The 24,867-nt window shown below is 42.0% G+C and overlaps 1 protein-coding gene across 3 annotated transcripts in view; it reads left to right on the top strand.

Annotated features, from left to right (window-relative positions):
* The window catches only part of LOC115155655 (SEC14 domain and spectrin repeat-containing protein 1), a 70,012-nt gene that overhangs the window by 6,433 nt on the left and 38,712 nt on the right, over positions 1 to 24,867 (top strand). For all 3 annotated transcript variants that reach the window (XM_029702505.1, XM_029702503.1, XM_029702504.1), the window contains exons 4-6: positions 10,083 to 10,191; positions 18,188 to 18,278; positions 23,825 to 23,938. In XM_029702505.1, coding sequence (XP_029558365.1) covers positions 10,083 to 10,191; positions 18,188 to 18,278; positions 23,825 to 23,938 — 314 coding nt within the window. The remainder of the gene's footprint in view (positions 1 to 10,082; positions 10,192 to 18,187; positions 18,279 to 23,824; positions 23,939 to 24,867) is intronic.

The raw sequence follows: 24,867 nt of genomic DNA, 5'->3' as shown, positions 1-24,867 counted from the left end.
ACGTGGCGTTGGTGGATGGAGCGAGACATGATGTCCCAGATGTGCTCAATTGGATTCAGGTCTGGGGAACGGGCGGGCCAGTCCATAGCATCAATGCCTTCCTCTTGCAGGAACTGCAGACACACTCCAGCCACATGAGGTCTAGCATTGTCTTGCATTAGGAGGAACCCAGGGCCAACCGCACCAGCATATGGTCTCACAAGGGGTCTGAGGATCTCATCTCGGTACCTAATGGCAGTCAGGCTACCTCTGGCGAGCACATGGAGGGCTGTGCGGCCCCCCAAAGAAATGCCACCCCACACCATGACTGACCCACCGCCAAACCGGTCATGCTGGAGGATGTTGCAGGCAGCAGAACGTTCTCCATGGCGTCTCCAGACTCTGTCACGTCTGTCACATGTGCTCAGTGTGAACCTGCTTTCATCTGTGAAGAGCACAGGGCGCCAGTGGCGAATTTGCCAATCTTGGTGTTCTCTGGCAAATGCCAAACGTCCTGCACGGTGTTGGGCTGTAAGCACAACCCCCACCTGTGGACGTCGGGCCCTCATACCACCCTCATGGAGTTTGATTCTGACCGTTTGAGCAGACACATGCACATTTGTGGCCTGCTGGAGGTCATTTTGCAGGGCTCTGGCAGTCCTCCTCCTGCTCCTCCTTGCACAAAGGCGGAGGTAGCAGTCCTGCTGCTGGGTTGTTGCCCTCCTACGGCCTCCTCCACGTCTCCTGATGTACTGGCCTGTCTCCTGGTAGCGCCTCCATGTTCTGGACACTACGCTGACAGACACAGCAAACCTTCTTGCCACAGCTCGCATTGATGTGCCATCCTGGATGAACTGCACTACCTGAGCCACTTGTGTGGGTTGTAGACTCCGTCTCATGCTACCACTAGAGTGAATACACCGCCAGCATTCAAAAGTGACCAAAACATCAGTCAGGAAGCATAGGAACTGAGAAGTGGTCTGTGGTCACCACCTGCAGAACCACTCCTTTATTGGGGGTGTCTTGCTAATTGCCTATAATTTCCACCTGTTGTCTATTCCATTTGCACAACAGCATGTGAAATTTATTGTCAATCAGTGTTGCTTCCTAAGTGGACAGTTTGATTTCACAGAAGTGTGATTGACTTGGAGTTACATTGTGTTGTTTAAGTGTTCCCTTTATTTTTTGGAGCAGTGTATATATGTATATATAGTACCAGTCAAAAGTTTGGACACACCTACTCATTCCAGGGTTTTTCTTTATTTTTTACTATTTTCTACATTGTAGAATAATTGTGAAGACATCACAACTATGAAATAACACATATGGAATAATCTAGTAAGCAATAAAGTGTTAAACAAATCAAAATATGTTTTATATTTGAGATTCTTCAAAGTAGCCACCCTGTGCCTTGATGACAGCTTTGCACACTCTTGGCATTCTCTCAACCAGCTTCATGAGGTGGCCACCTGGAATGCATTTTAATTAACAGGTATGCCTTGTTAACTATGGAATTTCTTTCCTTCTAATGCATTTGAGCCAATCAGTTGTGTTGTGACAAGGTAGGGGCGGTATTAGGGCTTGGCGATATGGCAAATTATCACGATATCTATATATTTTTTCATTCGATAACGATAATTATCACGATATTAAAAAAATAATGTTTAAAAGGTACGTATCTGCTTCAGACTCAAGAATGCCTAATGCCTGAACAAACCACTAGGCAGGTTGCGTAGTGGTTAGAGCGTTGGGACAGTAACTGAAAGGTTGCTAAATCGATTTTTTTTATTTCACCTTTATTTAACCAGGTAGGGCAGTTGAGAACAAGTTCTTATTTACAACTGCGACCTTGCCAAGATAAAGCAAAGCAGTGCGCCACAAAGAACAACACAGAGTTACACATGGAATAAACAAATGTACAGTCAATAACACAATAGAAAAAATCTATATACAGTGTGTGCAAATATGTTTTGTAGCCCAAGGAGTGGCTGATGGACTGCTTCAGCTAGCCGGGAGATGGGCCTAGCACGAGTCTAGTTCCAGGCTCACTGGTGCTTGCTTCAGGACAGAGATGTTAGCTAGGGAGTAGACCTGCAGTAGGAAACCGGAGATGTGGAGAAAAAGCAGTCTGGTACGCGCTGGGTTGAATCGCGCTGTGCAGACTGGCAGGAGTTGACCGGGCTAAGGTTAGCTGATGACCGCTATCAGTGGCTAACTGACTACTAGCTAATAGCTAGTTAGCTGGCTAGCCAGCTTCAATTTGGTGAGGCGGGTTTTCAGGAGAGTATGTTGAAACTGAGGTTAAAAATATAAAAAAATATATACGAAATATATACGAAGGGAAAAAAATATCTATACACGGGACACGACAAGACAAAGACGTCTGAACTGCTACGCCATCTTGGAACAAGGATCCCCGAGCTGACAAGGTAAAAATCTGTCGTTCTACCCCTGAACAAGGCAGTTAACCCACTGTTCCCTGATAGTCCGTCATTGTAAATAAGAAGTTGTTCTTAACTGACTTGCCTAGTTAAATAAAAGTTACATTTATACTTTAAGGAAAATTGTTCCATGTTTGTGGCCAGGGAGCACGCACCTAGGGTCAATTAAATTGATAAGCCTCTTGAAACCTTCCTTTTCGACTGTGCTAATTGGTAGCATGTGATGTCTTTGTGATGTCTTTGTCTTTTCGATGTTTGCTTGTAGGGCATATTTCTGTCAGTGTTGGCTGCTTCGGGCAAACATCCCTAGATTGGCTGTTGCTTGAGGGGCGTTTATCAATACCGTGGCGCAAACTCAAACTTCCTGCATGTTCCATATAGTGATTTTGCTTCAGATGTTGAAAAAGGTTTGTCGTATTACCAAACTTAGCCACCTGTCTACGGAACGATTTGCACCGAACATTGCTCTGCTCTTTGTCGGACTTCAAAAAGCCAAACCACTTCCAAATTACTGAAACAGTTTAACCCTTTTTATCAATAATTTATTCTCCTTCTCCATGGCTATCACTGCCACTGTTTTCACCTACATCACTCAAGTTTCGTGGTTAATAGTGGCTACTCCATCACTCAATGTGCTAAGTGGTTTTTAGTGGGCGTATACCTCTCTATGTGCATATTGTCACTTCTCCGCACGTTCCTGCTGCGTCAGAGGTGAAATGGACTGCTGTACCTATTCTATATCGACATTATTGAAAATGAATCTAAACGTTTTATATCGCCATTGAGGGAAGTAATTACCTCGATAATTATTGATATTGATTTATCGCCCAGCCCTAGGCGGTATACAGAAGATAGCCCTATTTGGTAAAAGACCAAGTCCATATTATGGCATGAACAGCTCAAATAAGCAAAGAGAAACAACAGTCCATCATTACTTTAAGACATGAAGGTCAGTAAATCCTGAAAATGTCAAGAACTTTCAACATTTCTTCAAGTGCAGTTGCAAAAACCATGAAGCGCTATGATGAAACTGGCTCTCATGAGGACCGCAATAAGAAAGGAAGACCCAGAATTACCTCTGCTGCAGAGGATAAGTTCATTAGAGTTAACTGCAGCCCAAATAAATGCTTCACAGAGTTCAAGTAACAGACACATCTCAACATCACCTGTTCAGAGGAGACTGAGTTAATCAGGCCTTCATGGTTGAATTTCTGCAAAGAAACCACTACTAAAGGACACCAATAATAAGAAGAGACTTGGTTGGGCCAAGAAACATGAGCAATGGACATTAGACCGGTGGAAATCTGTTCTTTGGCCTGATGAATATAAATTAGAGATATTTGGTTCCAAACGCCGTGTCTTTGTGAGACGCTGAGTAGGTGAATGGATGATCTCCGCATGAGTGGTTCCCACCGTGATACACGGACGAGGAGGTGTGATGGTGTGAGGGTGCTTTGCTGGTGACACTGTCAGTGATTTAGTTAGAATTTAAGGCACACGTAACCAGCATGGCTACCACAGCATTCTGCAGCGACTAAGGACAGAGATGGAGTGCTGCATTAGATGACCTGGCCTCCACAATCACCGAACCTCAACACATTTGAGATGGTCTAGGATGAGTTGGACCGCAGAGTGAAGGAAAAGCAGCCAACAAGTGTTCAGCATTTGTGAGAACTCCAAGACAGTTGGAAAAACATTCTTCATGAAGCTGTTTGAGAGAATGCCAAGTGTGCAAAGCTGTTATCAAGGCAAAGGGTGGCTACTTTGAAGAATCTCAAATATAAAATACATTTCAAACCCTTGAATGAGTATGTGTGTCCAAACTGTTGACTGGAACTGTATATATATATATATATATATATTTGATAAAATATATATTGGCAGCAGTTTAACGGCGCCCAACCAATTGTGCTATTATGTGTTATTTTTTTTTTGTAACTTATTTTGTACATAATATTTCTGCCACCGTATCTTACGGCAGAAAAGAGCTTCTGGATATCAGGACAGCGATCACTCACCTCGGGTTAGACAAAGATTTTTTCTACAACAAAGACGATGCACAAGACATTCTCCAAACACCCCACAGGACCGACATCCCCGTTATTTGCAAGAGGAAGCAATGGAGGTACAGAGGACAAAGAGCCGGATGCCTGGTCAGGACCCGGAGAAGGAGACTGGGAAAGCTGCCGTTACCGTCAATACTACTCGCCAACATGCAATCATTGGACAATAAATTAGACGAGGTGCGATCACGAATATCCTACCAACGGGACATCAAAACTGTAATATCCTATGTTTCACGGAATCGTGGCTGAATGACGACCTGGATGTTCAGTTAGCAGGATATACGCTGCACCGGCAAGATAGAACAGCACACTCCGGTAAGACGAGGGGGGGGGCGGTCTGTGAATATTTGTAAACAACAGCTGGTGCACGAAATCTAAGGAAGTCTCTAGATTTTGCTCGCCTGAAGAGAATAGAGTATATTGTGATAAATTGCAGGCCACACTACTTGCCTAGAGAGTTTTCAGCTATCCTTTTCGTGGCTGTTTATTTACCACCACAGACAGATGCTGCCACAACGACCGCACTCAGTCAGCTGTATAAGGAAATAAGCAAACAGGAAACCACTCACCCAGAGGCGGCACTCCTAATGCAGGGAAACTTAAATCAGTTCTACCAAATTTCTATCAACATGTTAAATGTGCAACCAGAGGGAAAAAAATTCTAAATCACCTGTACTCCACACACAGAGACGCGTACAAAGCTCTCCCTCACCCTCCATTTGGTAAATCCGACCACAACTCTATCCTCCTGATTCCTGCTTACCAGCAAAAATTAAAGCAGGAAGCACCAGTGACTCGGTTTATAAAGAAGTGGTCAGATGAAGCAGATGCTAAACTACCGGACTGTTTTGCTATCACAGACTGGGACATGTTCCGGGATTATTCCGATGGCATTGAGGAGAACACCACATCAGTCACTGGCTTTATCAATAAGTGCATTGAGGACGTCGTCCCCACAGTGACTGTACGTACATAACCCAACCAGAAGCCATGGATTACAGACAACGTTCGTACTGAGCTAAAGGGTAGAGCTGCCGCTTTCAAGGTGCGGGACTCTAATCCGGAGGCTTACAAGAAATCCTGCTATGCCCTGCGATGAACCATCAAACAGGCAAAGCGTCAATACAGGGCTAAGATTGAATCATACTACACCGGCTCCGACGCTCGTCTTATGTGGCAGGGCTTGCAAACTATTACAGACTACAAAGGGAAGCACAGCTGCGAGCTGCCCAGTGACACGAGCCTACCAGACGAGCTATATCACTTATATTCTTGCTTCGAGGCAAGCAACACTGAGGCATGCATGAGAGCATCAGCTGTTCCAGGCGACTGTGTGATCACGCTCTCCGTAGCCAACGTGAGTAAGAACTTTAAACAGGTCAACATACACAAGGCTGCGGGGCCAGACAGATTACCAGGACGTGTGCTCCGGGCATGTGCTGACCAACTGGCAGGTGTCTTCACTGACATTTTCAACATGTCCCTGATTGAGTCTGTAATACCAACGTGTTTCAAGCAGACCACCATAGTTCCTGTACCCAAGATCACAAAGGCAACCTGCCTAAATGACTACAGACCCGTAGCACTCACATCCATAGCCATGAAGTGCTTTGAAAGGTTGGTAATGGCTCACATCAACACCATTATCCCAGAAACCCTAGACTCACTCCAATTTGCATACCGCCCAAACAGATCCACAGATGATGCAATCTCTATTGCACTCTCTATGCAATCTCTAATAGCACAATTGGTTGCCCTTTCCCACCTGGACAAAAGGAACACTTATGTGAGAATGCTATTCATTGACTACAGCTCAGCATTCAACACCATAGTACCCTCAAAGTTAATCACTAAGCTAAGGATCCTGGGACTAAACACCTCCCTCTGCAACTGGATCCTGGACTTCCTGACTGGCCGTCCCCAGGTGGTGAGGGTAGGTAGCAACACATCTGCCTCGCTGATCCTAAACACTGGAGCTCCACAGGGGTGCGTGCTCAGTCCCCTCCTCTACTCCCTGTTCACTTACGACTGCATGGCCAGGCACGACTCCAACACCATCATTAAGTTTGCAGACAACACAACAGTGTTAGGCCTGATCACAGACAACGACGAGACAGCCTATATGGAGGAGGTCAGAGACCTGGCCATGTGGTGCCAGAATAACAACCTATCCCTCAACGTAACCAAGACTAAGGAGATGATTGTGGACTACAGGAAAAGGAGGACCGAGCACGCCCCCATTCTCATCGATGGGGCTGTAGTGGAGCAGGTTGAGAGCTTCAAGTTCCTCTGTGTCCACATCAACAACAAACTAGAATGGTCCAAACACACCAAGACAGTCGTAAAGAGGGCACGACAAAGCCTATTCCCCCTCAGGAAACTAAAAAGATTTGTCATGGGTCCTGAGATCCTCAAAAGGTTCTACAGCTGCAACATCGAGAGCATCCTGACTGGTTGCATCACTGCCTGGTACGGCAATTGCTCGGCCTCTGACCGCAAGGCACTAGAGAGGGTAGTGTGTACGGCCCAGTACATCACTGGGGCAAAGCTGCCTGCCATCCAGGACCTCTACACCAGGTGGTGTCAGAGGAAGGCCCTAAAAATTGTCAAAGACCCCAGCCACCCCAGTCATAGACTGTTCTCTCTACTTACCGCATGGCAAGCGGTACCGGAGTGCCAAGTCTCGGACAAAAAGGCTTCTCATCAGTTTTTACCCCCAAGCCATAAGACTCCTGAACAGGTAATCAAATGGCTACCCAGACTATTTGCATTGTGTGCCCCCCCAACCTTCCCCAAACCCTCTTTTTATGCTGCTGCTACTCTCTGTTTATCATATATGCATAGTCACTTTAACTATACATTCATGTACATACTACCTCAATTGGGCCGACCAACCAGTGCTCCCGCACATTGGCTAACCGGGCTATCTGCATTGTGTCCCGCCACCCGCCACCTGCCAACCCCTCTTTTGTGCTACTGCTACTCTCTGTTCATCATATATGCATAGTCACTTTAACCATATCTACATGCACATACTACCTCAATCAGCCCGACTAACCGGTGTCTGTATGTAGCCTCGCTACTTTTATAGCCAATTATTGTATTCCTCGGGATTAATTTTATTGTTGAACAAACACAATGCTCTCAGTCAATAAAAATGTTATTGAACCTCAAACCTGTTTAACAAAGGAAAAGTGAGTTTTGTCTTTCTCAGGGAAATATATGTGTGCACAATTATTAGGCAACTATTAGTGTGCAGAATTATTAGGCAACTAAATTACAACAATTATTTCTCTCAGCTCATTTGTTTATTCTCAATTTTTAGAGTAAGTGTAACAGATAAGTAACACAAAATGACAATTTGGCCTTTCAAAAATATTCAGTGACCAATATAGCCACCCTTATTTTCAATAACTGCCATGAGCCTTCCATCCATGGAGTCTGTCAGTTTCTTGATCTGTTCATGATCAATTTTCGCTGAAGCAGCAACCACAGCCTCCCAAATGCTGTTCAAAAAGGTGTATTGTCTTCCATCACTGTAAATCTCACATTTGAGAAGGGCCCACAAGTTCTCAATAGGATTTAAGTCAGGTGAGGAAGGTGGCCAGGTCATTATTCAGGCATCTTTGAGGCCCTTGCTGGCTAGCCTAGCAGTGGAGTACTTGGATGCATATGATGGAGCATTGTCCTGCATAAAGATCATGACCTTCTAGAATGCTGAGGACTTCTTCCTGTACCACTGTTTGACGAAATAATCTTCCAGAAACTGGCAGTAGGTTTGGGAGTTGAGTTTCAGTCCATCTTCAACCCAAAAACGTTCAACTACCTCATCCTCAATGATAGCAGCCCTTACCAGTACCCCTCCTTCACCTTGCTGGCAACTGACTCAAAGTGGTGCCCTGTGTCCATTACTGATCCAGCCACGGGCCCATCCATTTGGTCCATCAAGAGTCACTTTCATTTCATATGTCCATAAAACCTTTGAAAAATCTGTCTTCAGGAATTTCTTTGCCCAATCTTGACACTTCAACTTGTGAATCTTATTCAGTGGTGGTCTTGTTTCAGTCTTCTTGACCTTGGCCATGTCTCTGAGCACTTGACACCTTGTACTTCTGAACACTCCAGGTAGGTTGCAGTTCTGGAATACGGTGGCACTGGAGGATAATGGGTTCCTGGTAGTTTGACGTTTAATTCTTCTCAAGTCTTTTGCAGTTAATTTGCCCCTTTTTCTTCCCCATGCGTTTTTTGCACTTCCGTTGACGATTCGCAATAAAATGTTTGAATGTCCGGTGGTCACACCTCAATAGTTTAGCTATTTACAGAGTGTTGCATCCATCTGAAAGGCATTTTACATTTTTGGCTTTTCAGTGTCAGTTAAATTTATTTTTTGGCCCAATTTACCTGAGGTAATGAGGCTGCCTAATAATTATGCACACCTTGATATAAGGTGTTATTCACTTATGCCACACCCTCCCTCATTACACAAATACATATCACCTGAAAATGATTCAATCCAATAAGCATTCAAGTTTATATGGTTTGGAGTTCGAAAATGTGAATAGAAACAATGATAAGATCAGAATACTCACTTGCCTAATAATTGTGCACGCAGTGTATATAGCCTGTATTTTTACTGTTGTTTTATTTCTTTACTTACCTATTGTTCACCTAACACCTTTTTTGCACTATTGGTTAAAGCCTGTAAGTAAGCATCTCACTGTAAGGTCTACACCTGTTGTATTCGGCGCACGTGACAAATAAACTTTGATTTGATATATATATATATATATGTATTTTTATTTTATTTCATTTGGATGGTAAAGCATTTTCAGTGTAAACTTAAATGACTAAAACCACATATAAAGTATATAGAAAAGATAATGGAGCTATATATTTTTAAATAAGATCATCTTTAAGAACTAATAATCACCAAAATAAAAAATAGAGTCAGGGAGAATTGCTTTTCCCCAAAATGTCATGGCATGTGGTGCCCATAGATTTTGTTATAATGTTTGAGTCACTTAGAAAGGAGGTAACGGCATAAGCCATTGCAAAATATCTAGAATTGCTGGAAACAACAAACTTTTGTCTCTGCGGCTAAGAGGTCCTCAACATTTTTGGATCAGAGTCAAAAGTAGTGCACAAATAGGGCACCATTTGGGATGCACCCAGAGGCAGAGCTCCCACCATCATTGCAGCTGTCCTTGGCGTTAACAAGACGCTACTCCTCCTTTAATAGTTGATTCTTGACAGGCCGTACTTATAATACTTGGTTCTGCCTGACCTTCTCCAAACCTGCCGTTATATGACTGTTATTTTACACGCAATTTTTAGTGTGCATTCTCTGAAGAGTCATTGTTAATGACTCGTACAATGAATCCGTGTAGATACCTTAGAATTAGGATTAGAACGGCCTTGGAACCTCTGACCATGGCAATGTGACTGGTACACTAATGGGTACACACACTACGGAAGATACACCAGGTCTCTCTTGCAAAATAGATTTTATTTCAATGAGAAATACAATTATTTATTTCATTTTTATTTCTGCATAAGGTGACTAAGAGTTTATTTTCTGGTTGTTTCACATTCACAGGAGGCAAGGACAGACGCAGTGGGCTGATCCTAACCATTCCACTATGTACAGAACAGACCAGTATGGAGGAGCTCAGCTCCACGTTGGATTACCTCCTTGGCATCCCCAGGTAAGATCCCATTACTAGCACACCCTGTATTATCACCATTGACTTATATACATCTAGACACATACACTGAGAGAACAAAATATTAGGAACACCTTCCTAATATTGAGTTGCACCCCCTTTTGCTCCCAGAACAGCCTCAATTTGTCTGGACATGGACTCTACAAGGTGTTGAAAGCGTTTCACAGGGATGCTGGCCCATGTTGACTCCAATGCGTCCCACAGTTGTGTCAAGTTGGCTGGATTTCCTTTGGGTGGTGGACCATTCTTGATACACACGTGAAACTGCTGAGTGTGAAAAACCCATCGGCGTTGCAGTTCTTGACACACTCAAACCGGTGTGCCTGGCACCTAACACTTAAATATTTTGTCTTGCCCATTCACCCTCTGAATGGCACACATACACAATCCATGTCTCAATTGGCTCAAGGCTTAAAAATGAACCTGTCTCCTCCCCTTCATCTACACTGATTAGAGATGTATAAAAGAAGATTGTCTGTATATAAGAACACCTTGTGCTGGCCCCCGTGTGGAGAGGGAAGTAGCTGGAGGTAACATTGTTGGTGCGAACAAAAGCCATTGTGGATAATTACAAAATCTAAATCCAGGAAAGGAATGAGGGGTGTAGGGTATTTTATCTGTTCACAGGGAAGAGAGACTGCAGAATCTTCAAACAACAACTTATAAGATTTGCAAAAATGGAGCGGTTAACTATGCACTTCAACAATGCATAGTTAAGGACCAACGAACAGAGTTGGCTCTCAGCTGTCAAAGACAAGTCCAACCTCTTTGTCTATGTGGAAGTTAGCAGATGTGTGCAAACAGGGGTGGAGAACAGAGGGTATAAAAGGCATTTAGCTTGTCTGTGTACATTAAGCTAGCAGACATTGCCAACATCGTGTGTTCCTTCCTGCAAGATTCCACACAGAGGAGTTCCTGCAGCTAGTACAAACGGGATGTCGCATACTGCGGTCGCACCCGGCTCTAATCTGTATGCCCAGATGTATAGCTAAGTCACACAAGACAACAAGCCTGCATAAGCAAAAAACATACATACACTAGCGGTCAAAAGTTTTAGAACACCTACTCATTCAAAGGTTTTCTTTATTTTTACTATTTTTGACATTGTAGAACTATGAAATAACACATATGGAATCATGTAGTAACCAAAAAATGGTTAACCTCTCTGGCGCATGTGGGACGAATTCGTCCCACCTACGTAACAGCCACTGAAATCCAGTGGCGCGATTTTTGAATCGTTAGAAATACTATTACTTCAATTTCTCAAACATATGACTATTTTACAGCTATTTAAAGACAAGAATCTCGTTAATCTAACCACACTGTCCGATTTCAAAAAGGCTTTACAACGAAAGCAAAACATTAGATTATGTCAGCAGAGTGCCCAGCCAGAAATAATCAGACACCCATTTTTCAAGCTAGCATATCATGTCACATAAACCCAAACCACAGCTAAATGCAGCACTAACCTTTTATGATCTTCATCAGATGACACACCTAGGACATTGTGTTATACAATACATGCATGTCTGTTCAATCAAGTTCATATTTATATCAAAAAAACAGCTTTTTACATTAGCATGTGACGTTCAGAAAAAGCATAACCCCCGCAAACTTCCGGGGAATTTACTAACAGTTTGCTAAATTACTCACGATAAACGTTCACAAAAAGCATAACAATTATTTTAAGAATTATAGATACATTACTCCTCTATGCACTCGATATGTCCGATTTTAAAATAGCTTTTCGGATGAAGCACATTTTGCAATAATCTAAGTACATAGCCCGGCATCACAGGGCTAGCTATTTAGACACCCACCCAGGTCAGCCTCCACCAAAATCACATTTCCTATAAGAAAAATGTTCTTACCTTGCTTGTTCTTCGTCAGAATACACTGCCAGGACTTCTACTTCAATAACAAATGTTGGTTTGGTCCCAAATAATCCATTGTTATATCCAAACAGAGGCGTTTTGTTCGTGAGTTCTAGACACTATCAGAATGCTACATCACGGTCTCGCGCATGGCGCATTGGCGTGACAAAAAATGTCTAAATATTCCATTACCGTACTTCGAAGCATGTCAACCGCTGTTTAAAACCAATTTTTATGCCATTTATCTCGTAGAAAAGCGATAATATTCCGACCGGGAATATGCATTGAGCCTAAACAGCCTAATTAAATTTCTCCTCAGGAGCGAATCGTGCACGCGCCTCATTCAAAGGTCCTCTGATCCGCCACTTACCAAAGGCGATAATGTGTTTCAGCCTGAGGCTGCCTCGTCAACCTTCAGGTATTTCCCGGGTTCTGAGAGCCTATCGGAGCCCTGGGAATTGTCACGTTACAGCTAAGATCCTTACTTTTCAATAAACAGATGCAAGACGCACGACTCCTTGTCAGACAGGGTACTTCCTGCATGAAACCTTGTCAGGTTTTTGCCTGCCATAGGAGTTCTGTTATACTCACAGACACCATTCAAACAGTTTTAGAAAATTCAGAGTGTTTTCTATCCAAACCTGAACAATAATATGCATATCCTAGCTTCTGAGTTGGTGTAGGAGGCAGTTAAAAATGGGCACATATTTTTTCCAAAATTCTCAATACTGCCCCCTAGCCCAAACAGGTTAAACAAATCAAAATATATTTTATTTTATATGACAGCTTTGCACATTCTTGACATTCTCTCAACCAGCTTCAGCTGGAATGCTTTTCTAACAGTCTTGAAGGAGTTCCCACATATGCTGAGCACTTGTTGGCTGCTTTTCCTTCACTCTGCGGTCCGACTCATCACAAACCACCTCAATTTGGTTGTAGTCATGGGATTGTGGAGGCCAAGTCATTTGATGCAGTACTTCATCACTCTCCTTCTTGGTAAAATAGCCCTTACACAGCCTGGAGGTGTGTTGGGTTATTGTCCTGTTGAAAAACAAATGATAGTCCCACTAAGCCCAAACCAGATGGAATGGCATATCGCTGCAGAATGCTGTGGTAGCCATGCTGGTTAAGTGTGCCTTGAATTCTAAATAAATCACAGACAGTGTCAATAGCAAAGCACCCCCACACCATAACACCTCCTCTATCCTTTCTGGCGGGCAAGTCTCTTCTTCTTATTGGTGTCCTTTGGTAGTGGTTTCTTTGAAGCAATTTGACCATGAAGGCCTGATGTCTGTAACTTGAACTCTGTGAAGCATTTATTTGGGCTGCAATTTTTGGGACTGGTAACTCTAATGAACCTATCTTCTGCAGCAGAGGTAACTCTGGGTTTTCCATTCCTGTGGCGGTCCTCATGAGAGCCAGTTTAATCATAGCTGTTCTTGCCATAATATGGACTTGATTTTTTACCAAATAGGGCCATCATCTGTATACCACCCCTACCTTGTCACAACACAATTGATTGGTTCAAACACATTAAGAAGGAAAGAAATTCCACAAATTAACTTCTAACAAGGCACACCTGTTAATTGAAATGCATTCCAGGTGACTACCGCATGAAGCTGGTTGAGAGAATGCCAAGAGTGTGCAAAGCTGTCATCAAGGCAAAGGGTGGCTATTTGAAGAATGTCAAATATAACGTATATTTTGATTTGTTTAATACTTTTTTTGGTTATTACATGATTCCATATGTATAATTTCATAGTTGTGATGTCTTCACTATTATTCTACAATGTAGAAAATAGTAAAAATAAAGAAAAACCCTAGAATGAGTAGGTGTTCTAAAACTTTTGACCAATAGTGTATAACCTCTCTAGGGTATGTGGGACGAAATCGTCCCACCTACTCAACAGCCAGTGGAATCCCGTGCCGCGATATTCAAATACCTTAGAAATGCTATTACTTCAATTTCTCAAACATATTACTATTTTACACCATTTTAAAGACACGACTCTCGTTAATCTAACCACACTGTCCGATTTCAAAAAGGCTTTACAACGAAAGCAAAACATTAGATTATGTCAGCAGAGTACCCAGCCAGAAATAATCAGACACCCATTTTTCAAGCTAGCATATAATTTCTCAAAAACCAAAACCACAGCTAAATGCAGCACTAACCTTTGATGATCTTCATCAGATGACACTCCTAGGACATTATGTTATACAATACATGCATGTTTTGTTCAATCAAGTTCATATTTATATCAAAAACCAGCTTTTTACATTAGCATGTGACGTTCAGAACTAGCATACCCACCGAAAACTTCCGGTGAATTTACTAAATTACTCACGATAAACGTTCACAAAAAACATAACAATTATTTTAAGAATTATAGATACAGAACTCCTTTATGCAATCGCGGTGTCCGATTTTAAAATAGCTTTTCAGCAAAAGCACATTTTGCAATATTCTGAGTAGATAGCTCGCCATCACGGGCTAGCTATTTTGACACCCACCAAGTTTGGCACTCACCAAACTCAGATTTACTATAAGAAAAATTGGATTACCTTTGCTGTTCTTCGTCAGAATGCACTCCCAGGACTTCTACTTCATCCACAAATGTTGTTTTGGTTCAAAATAATCCATAGTTATGTTCAAATATCCTCTGTTTTGTTCTTGCGTTCAAGACACTATCCGAACGGTGACGCGCGGACGCGTATCGTGACAAAACATTTCTAAATATTCCATTACCGTACTTCGAAGCATGTCAAACGCTGTTTAAAATCAATTTTTATTAGATTTTTCTCGTATAAAAAGCGATAATATTCCGACCGGGAAACCCTGTTTTCGTTCAAAGACAACTACAACTAGATAATTACAACTCTTTATAACTCCATAAGGAAATAATTGTATCCCATAAGGTAATGGTAAAATAGACTAGAGACAGGTGTCCCTCAGGGCAGCGCTCTCTCCTTTTCGTTTTCCAAATCACACATAGGACTATTGTTAAATGATAAACTTCTTCCTAATTATTAGCGTTTACATATCCCATTTAAATCTCACCCAATGTCTTCTGTCTTTCTAGTGAGGGTGATTAGGCCTCACCAGGAAGTCAGAATAGAGGTCATTCAACCCCTTTTAAAGGTTTTCTTTCTCTTTTCTTTGGAGCAGATAGCCAGAGCGAATTTACGAACCACCCACATTAACAATGTCCATTGAAAACAACTATAGCATTTAGCTAAGCTAAGAATTACATGAAAAATCAAGTCAATAAACGTTGGGTAGTTGGATAGCATATAGTTAATATACTGACAAGTTTGATGTATTAGTAGCCAACCAACGTTAGGTAGCTAGCAAATATATATTACCGGTACATACTGCTGTAATGATATTCTATGTGGTTCATAAGGATAGAGTAACTAACAAATTGTCAGCCAACATAACGTGTAACGTAACTTATTTGAAAAGTCATTACTTTATATCATTGCTCAACATTTTCTTTACTTTTGTCATAATTAGTTAAAGCAATGAATTTTTATCCACTCTTGTCGGACTTCTAATGCATATTATCCGCCATTTTAAAATGTTGTGAAGCCACGCCTATTTTCAGAAGGATTGTATTATGGGTCCTAAAAGTGTCCACTGCTTGTATACTTCGTATTTTGCCGAATGTAGTACGACATCCGGGAACATTTGGCATACTACTATGACCAATAAGTATACTAAATACTCAATTTGCGTCACTAACGGTACGGTTAGTGCGATTCTGCTGAGTACATGTAATATTTTTGGTTTTATCGGTTTTGCTTTTTTGTTTATAGCATGCTAACATCAAAACGCTGGTGTATTGAGCTTTTGATTTTTCTTATATGTCATTGTGCCAACTCACAATAGCATCACTGAATTATTTATTAGATTAGAATTTTTCCGTCAGCAGGGAAATGCTTCCCAATTTTATCCATGATTAGATTTTTTTCATATTCATGCCGAATTGGTAGAATGCTCTTGCGCTTTTTTTTGTGCCTTTATGGCTTTGTTATAGTTTACCTTTTCTATTCCTACTTTTACAGGAGTGTTAGAAACAACAGATGACATTTCAATGGTGGTTATTTTTGCGCCTCTCAACAGTGTCGAGAGTGTCTAGATTTCCTCACTCACGGCTCTAATATATGTTCATTTTAACAATTTTTCAAGGTTGTGATACCCACTTCCACAGTGAGTAGATACGGTATTTGTACCTTTTAATTGGTCACGGCACCTGATACCTTGTATTAGAACTAATACTGAAGCGTCTTCCAATTTACTACTGGAGAATACAGAATACCTAATGTCTTATACCAGTGTCACGCTTCAAATATCACTGTTGACAACACTTATTACCAAAATTAGAGTCCATAATATAAATCTCTTGTCAATACACACACACTCAGGAAACAAAAAACAACACACAAAACAAAAGTTTTTGGTTAAGAACATCTTCCTTTCTTATAATTTACAAGGAGTCATTTCTTCTCCGTCAAAATATTTTTTAATTACTCTATGTAATTTTACATTTTGTACCCACATGGTAGTTCCTCCTATGCAATTTCCATGTAGGTTTAAAATGTTTTGTATTACATTTGTATTAAATAGTGTCTGCAAAACACCAGTCTCAACGTCAACAGTGAAGAGGCAACTCCGGGATGCTGGCCTTTTAAGCAGAGTTCCTCTGTCCAGTGTCTGTGTTCTTTTGCCCATCTTAATCTTTTCTTTTTTTTGGCATGTCTGAGATATGGCTTTTTCTTTACAACTCTGCCTAGGCCAGCATCCATGCCCCCTAAAAACTACTTAAGTAGTACTTTCAAGTATTTTTACTTAAGTACTTTACACCACTGTATAAAGTGGTGGTCCCATGTTTCATGAGCTGAAATAAAAGATCCCAGAAATGTTGCATATGCACAAAAAGCTTGTTTCTCTCAAATGTTGTGCTCAAATGTGTTTACATCCCTGTTAGTGGGCATTTTCCTTTGCCAAGATTATCCATTCACCTGACAGGTTTGGCATATCAAGAAGCTGATTAAACAGCACGATATGCTGAGGACAATAAAAGGCCACTCTATAATGTGCAGTTTTGTCACACAACACAATGTCACAGATGTCTCACGTTTTGGGGATGCATGCAATTGGCATGCCCGCCTGCAGGAATGTCCACCAGAGAATTTCATGTTAATTTCTCTTCAATAAATCACCTCCCAAGTGGTTTTAGAGAATTTGGCAGTAGGTTCAACCAACCCCAGAACCGCAGACCACGTGGATGGCGTCGTGTTGGCTAGCGGTTTTCTGATGTCTACGTTGTGAACAGAGTGTCCCATGGGGACAGTGGGGTGATGGTATTCGCAGGCATAATCTACAGACAACGAACACAATTGCGTTTTATCAATAGCAATTTGAATTCACAAAAATAACGTGATGAGATCCTGAGGCCCATTGTTAGGCCCATTTTTTTCAGGTATCTGTGACCAACAGATACATATCTGTATTCCCAGTCATGTGAAATCCATAAATTAGGGCCTAATTCATTTATTTCAATTGACTGATTTCTTCATATGAACTGTAACTCAGTAAAATCTTTGAAATTGATGCATGTTGCATTTATTTTTTTGTTCAGTATACTGTACATTGAGTTAAGGATAGGTGGCTGATAGGTGTCTCCATTGCCTTTGAAAAAGCACTTGTATAGCAACAATATTGTACACTCATTGGCCTCTCAGCATTTTATTTGGATTGAGCTAGTTCTGCTACATTAGTCTGTAGGAGAGATGACCAAAATAATATGCTAAGAAGGATCATGCTATGTAAGCTTATGTCTTCTGCATGATGAGCACACACTTTCTGTTCAGTATTTACCTTGGCTTTATGGTCCTCTGTGGCTCAGTTGTTAAGAGCGTGGCACCAAGGTTCTGGATTCAATTGCTGTAGGCATGCTTGCTTCATCTGCATATATGATACTGTCTTATTTAAGGGCCAGATTGGGATCCCTTGTGTCAGATTCATGGAGCAAGAGCACACATTATTACAGGTAGACATAATCACCATTTTTTTCTCCTATCTTTTCTCCTCTCTTCAGTGATAAGTGTAAAGCAAGAGGCTTCACAGTCATCGTGGATGGACGGAAGTCTCAGTGGAACATAGTGAAGACGGTGGTGCTCATGTTGCAGGTAGGAACTGATAGAAGAAAGTGTTCATGTTGCAGGTAGGAACTGATAATCAGCGCAGATGTGTTCCTTTAAGGATAAAACCAGTTTACCCCCACACTGCAGCGAGACGAGAAGTCCATATTTCTGTGTATCAAATAGAAGAACGCCTGTCTAACTACTGCCTTTGGAATGTATAGTGGAATGCATTACAGTCATATAGAGTGAATACTAATAAAATCATCTACAATTTGACAGAATGATGACTCATATAGGGCAAAGACATGGAGTTTATTGCAGTCAGTCAGTCGCTACTGTCTGTGTTCTACTCTGCATAGAAACAGTCAGGAGATTATAGCCGTCTGCTATAACAGATTCTTGATCACACACACACCCAGGCTAGATAGGAAGATGATTCCAATGCCATGCTTTGTTGTACAAAAAATACTGTCTGTAGGTGAGGGTGTGGTAAGGTTGGTCGATATGGCCTAAAAATCATATCTAGATTTTTTTCAAATTAATGGGCGATTCACGATATATATAGATCAAAAATAAAATCTAAATAAGCTTTGTTGCACAATTAAAGAGCAATATACTGCATTTCAAACACTCAGGAATAATCAAATGAATTCAGTGCTTGTAAAATTATATCTAGGCTAAATATAAGCCTTCCACTACCACTAATCATTTAATTATTTTATCAAAATAGTTTAACCTGCTTTTCTTTGCAATAATCACTAATCTGGCTTTCACATCTGTCTATGAACATGATTTATTTTGAACAAATTTAACCAGAACCATGCACAATGCACATCCACTAATAAGGACCTTCTTCTGGTAGCAGCAGTAGTGGATTTACGTATGGGCGACATGGGCAGTCGCCCAGGGCAGCACGGGGCGCCCGCACAATTTTTTGGGAAATGGGGACATTTGTGCGATCGGTTTTCTATCACTTATTTGCACGTCAATGATATCATGTCACCGTGTGGGACTGTGGGTCAATTAACCTTGGAGTGGGCGCCCTGATTCTAGTTTGTGAGCTAGGCAGACTACTGCCTGGGAAGGCCTCCCACTCAGAAGTACGAGATGGGAAGGGGGTGGGGGTAGGTTGACCTCAGGTCTTCCCACTGGAAGCCCGAGGTAGGGGGGGCGGGGGTAGGTTGACCTCAGGTCTTCCCACTGGAAGCCCGAGGTAGGGGGAGCGGGGGTATGTTGACCTCAGGTCTCCCCACTGGAAGCCCGAGGTAGGGGGAGCGGGGGTATGTTGACCTCAGGTCTCCCCACTGGAAGCCCGAGGTAGGGGGGGGGTAGGTTGACCTCAGGTCTTCCCACTGGAAGCCCGAGGTAGGGGGAGCGGGGGTAGGTTGACCACAGGTCTCCCCACTGGAAGCCCGAGGTAGGGGAGGCGGGGGTAGGTTGACCTCAGGTCTCCCCACTGGAAGCCCGAGGTAGGGGGGGGTAGGTTGACCTCAGGTCTTCCCACTGGAAGCCCGAGGTAGGGGGAGCGGGGGTAGGTTGACCACAGGTCTCCCCACTGGAAGCCCGAGGTAGGGGAGGCGGGGGTAGGTTGACCTCAGGTCTCCCCACTGGAAGCCCGAGGTAGGGGGACGGGGGGATCTATCAAATAGCGCACCTCTAACTTTGTACAGTTCTAATATCAGTCACGCTATGAAATGCTACCAAATAAACCACAATTCATTCATAATACTGTGAATATATAGTTTCACAGACATATTGTTGCATTTTTTTCTGGTTTGTGTGAAATCGTTAAGAATAATATAAAACCAGTCTGCACACCACCAAGGTGAATTGGTTTAGTCTTGACTCTTGGTTGACAGTGTTGGGGGATGGGTAATGTATTGATGCTCGAGTGCCAAATCAACACAAATTGCTAAGAAAAGGTCCAAGCCATCAGTTTAGGAAAAATATGAAAGAAGAAGAGGTGAAATGCGCAAAAGATAAAGGTATGTAGCTACTAAAAAGATGTCTATATGATGCTGATATTTTGTATCTTTTGTGATATATTGAGTCTGTTGGGGTGCGTTGAAAGGGGTGTTCGCCCAGGGAGCCATACAAGCTAGAACCGCCACTGAGTAGCAGGCATTATAGAAATTTAACACAGGTCTCATAAATAATCTCTCTAGCACAAGCCCACGTGCTAGTGAGTAGCCAGCTAATCTTTATATTTCAAGTCTAGCCACCTTGGATGTATTTGCTTGCAAACAAGGTAGAACAGTTGAACTGTTATGAATACATCCTCCTGTCTGTCTCCAACTGTTTAAACAACATAGCCTGCTCACTTTGTTTAGATGTTGAAATCAAGTGGGCTACCTGGATAAGAAGATGCTTATTTCTCAGAATGAGAACGCGTTGCCAATTCCTTATATAAATGTGACTTTTTATCCTCATTGCACATTTTTAAACACAGACTAGACAGCTGCTAGCACATAACAGTCTGTGGCTAAAATGCTGCTAGCATACGTCATGTTACCGGAAACTGGTACCGGAAATGCTGTTAGCAGAAACTAAGCATACATTTCCCAAAATCATGTTCATTGATACTCCTATTTTAGTATGGTCTGCTTTGTTTTACATTTGGGGAGTTGAAACATAAAAAGGATATCGTTAAAAAAGTTAAGTTCTTGTCTATTACAGTAAAATAATATCTAAATGTGTTCCGGTGTCCATATGACCGATTCTGTTGGACCAAACATCAAATGCAAATAGAGAGTTGGAACTGCTTATGGTCAGAGAGGAAGAAGTGATCTTTTAGTAGAGCCCTGCACTGGCATGATTTTTAAGCCCGAGTCCTACCCAGGCCTGCGACATTCAGGCCCTACCCTACCCAGGCCTGCGACATTCAGACCCTACCCTACCCAGGTCCGATTGCATCTACTAAACTTAAGGCCCAGCCCGAAACCCAAAATAACCTCCTCTATTAGTAAATCCATTAGCTGCTCCTCTCATTCTGTCACTTTCTGCCTGTGAGCAGGCAGGTCATGGCGCTCTGAGTCTGAGTATCTATAGCAACGGCTCGGCTTAGGCTGCTCTGCTCAAGGATGAGACATGAGAGAGCAGTGAGCTGTTAGCTACTTTTTTCCGCTCTAAACTCAAGGAACATTATTATTTTCTGTGAAATAATCTCTCCTATTTTATATTTGGCGAGGTTGAAGCACTTCTGACATCATGTTATGATCTTAGTCAGATATGACTGTACTGTGCAGCAGAGCACGAGCAAATGGTTCAGCTTCAAAATGTTAGTGATCAATGTAGTGATACCCGAGCCCTGGCCGTATCCTAGTTATAGATGAAAAACAGACCCTACCCTTCCCAACCCAATGTATAATGTCGAGCTCGGGTCGGGGAGCAGAGCTCTAATCTTTCATCGTGGTTGTTCTGAGTGGCAGGGGGAGGGGCTTGGTGTCTGTGTGTGAGTGGGAAGGTGCACACAGCACAGATGGAGTGAAGGAGACGAGGCCAAAAAGACAAATGGCACAAAAAAATGATACAGGCATTTGGAACATCACGCTAAGACATTAATTCAAATTAATTCGATATAACGCCCAGCCCTAGAGTGAGGATATAAAAATACTTTCACATGATGATGTGTTCTGTTCCCAATGGCCTATTTAACAATGTTCAGTAGATTTAACCCTTTAAAACCCATGACTCTTTATCTTTAATTATCCCTGTGAATATTCACGATTGTAACGATGTAGCCATTTCCTGCAGTCAAATGACCTAGCGGCCCCATGGGTGGAACGTTATTAATATTTTTCATAATTTTATAATTCATAAACATATATGTTTTTAAATGCAGAAAACCTGGTGTTTCTATGTCAAGCAGTTTTGTTATATTTCAGTCTTCTGTGATGTATATAAAGTATAGTATTGCGATACAAACTCAAAATGGAATAAATGTCAACTCTATATCTGACATGGTACAGGTGTCTTTTTTTTAAGTCCTTAACCATGTGTAAGATGTATACTTTTGTTTCAAAGTAGATTTGTTTAAGACTACCAAGAAGCACTCTGTGTGACCCTGATTTATCCCATTGCAGTAAAAGGCTAATGATTAATTAGCACAGTATACAATAGAGGAGCAGATGTCTGAGTGAGAAGCAGACAGACATGGACATGAAGTTGCCACAGGGGAACCATCTCGGCCTACCTCCACCACATTAACAGCTCTCTGCCAATCAGAACGTGACAAAGAGCCTTGGAGGAGAAATAGTATGGTGGTCCCAACCCAGATGTTGCATTCTGTCTGTGCCATAAAACATTACAGTGATGAGCTATGTAGTTAAATATGGTGCAATATGCATTATGCATGGTCCCTGACAAATAAAATCAAATAATAAAAGAAATAGACATCTCAGATCAAATCCATCCCCAGCAGTCAAGTGAAAAGTAATTAAGACAAAAGGGAATCTAAGCTGATTACGTTTGAAGAAGAGTAGTCTAATCGATCTCCTGACTGGGCTGTGTAATTTCTCCATCTGCCTAATTATGCCTTTAAACAATGTTTTCCCCTGAAGTCCAGGCTCTGGTTTGGGCTCATTAGGGCAAACTAGCCAAACATTTGACAACTAAAAATGTGCATTTCGTATTGGACAAGTCCAGCTTGTCCCTCCTGTTTCAGTCAATGTTGTCCATTTGATGCCTAATGAACAGGACCCAGTCTCTGACCTCCATCCACTTTGCAGTGTGGTCTATGTCAGCAGACAGACTGAGCTCTGTTTGTCTCTGCTGTAGTCTGCAGTCTGCCTGCCCCGGACATGGTTTCAAATACTATTTGAAATGATTTCTAATATTTTAGCTGTGCCTGGTTGAGCTTCCTTTGCTTAATGAACCAATAGTAGAGTCCCAAAACTGGCAGGCTAGGCAGGCGAGAGCAAACGCTCAAGGTATTTTAAAGATTTCAAATACTATTTCAACCCAGTCTGCATTCTGCCCTGTCTGCCCTGACCTGGTTTTGTCGCTGCAGATTGGCTATACAGTCCCCTGCTATCTATAGACCTCTGCAGAAACAGGACCAAAATAGATAGGATGAAATGTACATTCTGTCTGACACACTAATCTGCCTGTCACTGTCTGGGGAAATTCCTGCAGGATTTCATGAAAACTGTGATGCACTACAGGGTTATATATACTATATGTATTTATATATTTGTACACTCTTAGAAAAAAGGGTTCCAAAGGGTTCTTCGGCTGCCCCCATAGGAGAACCCTTTTTGGTTCCAGGTAGAAAGAACTATTTTGGGTTCCATGTAGAACCCTCTGTGGAAAGGGTTTTTACATGGGTAAAATGGTTCTTCAAAGGGTTCTCCTTTGGGGACAGCCAAAGAACCGTTTTATGTTCTAGATAACACCTTTTTTTTAGATAAAGAGTGCACCAGTGTCATTCAATTTGAAAGTCTGCTTACATACTTATTATAAACCATCAGTAACTGTATGTTAACATAACATAAACCTATCTGTTTATTTCTGTGTCCAATAAACCACCCAAAGCCTATACCATTTTGCTAAAGAAATACCATTTAATTTTGATATCATCCCATTTTCTGTAGAATGTGATTCCAGCAGAGGTGTCCCTGGTGTGTGTGGTGAAGCCTGATGAATTCTGGGACAAGAAGGTCACTCATTTCTGCTTCTGGAAGGAGAAGGACAGACTAGGCTTTGAGGTGAGTGTCTTGTCTCTATCTCACTTTCTCCTTCTCTCTCTCTACCCCCCCTTCTCGCTCCTCTCTCTCTCTCTCTCTCTCTCTCTCTCTCCACATCTCTCCCTCTCTTTCTCCCCCCTCACTCTCTCTCTACTAATAATGTTGTATCTCTGAGCAGCAGAATCCTATCCGCCTTCACCTCCCAGAGGGACAGATTATGACCAGAATTGAATTTACGTTCCTTCACAAACCAATGCTTTTTATGTTGGTGGTTGGGTGGCATACAAATTGATAGAGATAGAGAGATAATGCTTTTTATTTTGCTTCAGTCAGTATTATATTTGGCTTTGTGTTGTGAACCCCTTCAGCAAGGCTGTTCTTTATCTTTGGCCCAGATCTGTTTGTGCTGTATAGCCAACACATTTGATTGTTGTTATTGCAATGGCTAGTGCTTTTCTGATGATTTTTTTGTGCTTGTGTGCTCTACAACAGCCCTCAAATATAGCCTATCAATCACCAACATACCCCAGAGGAATTGCTGACCATATGCTATAGACCGCTAGGCAAATTAAGCTCTGTCAATTGCGGCTGATAGATAGATGACCAAGGTCTGTTGTGGTAGACAGCAGGGCAGCATTATACTTTTTTAAGTGCACTGTGTGGTGATTTAGAAGGTAGAACTTTATGGCAGTAAGTCACCATTGTCTCAGAGCTAGATTAATATGACTTATTAAATATTCATGCATCGTGCTCCATTTCAACCTCCCATATGGCTTCTGTCATCTCTTCTTATTCCCCCTGAAGGATTTAAATTAGTAGAGGGGTGGGACACACACACTCCTCAAGTTTCTATCTTTGTTCTCTGAGATGGGAGAGATGTAGCTAGTATTCCTTGTTTATATTTTAGTGCTAGAAGCCCCTTCACAACAGAGTGATATTAATGGAAGTAT

The sequence above is a fragment of the Salmo trutta genome, chromosome 20 (assembly GCF_901001165.1).
Source record: "Salmo trutta chromosome 20, fSalTru1.1, whole genome shotgun sequence".
Classification (NCBI taxonomy): Eukaryota; Metazoa; Chordata; class Actinopteri; order Salmoniformes; family Salmonidae; genus Salmo; species Salmo trutta.
The sequence above is the reverse complement of the archived record's forward strand: the minus strand, read 5'-3'. Positions and strand labels throughout refer to the sequence as shown.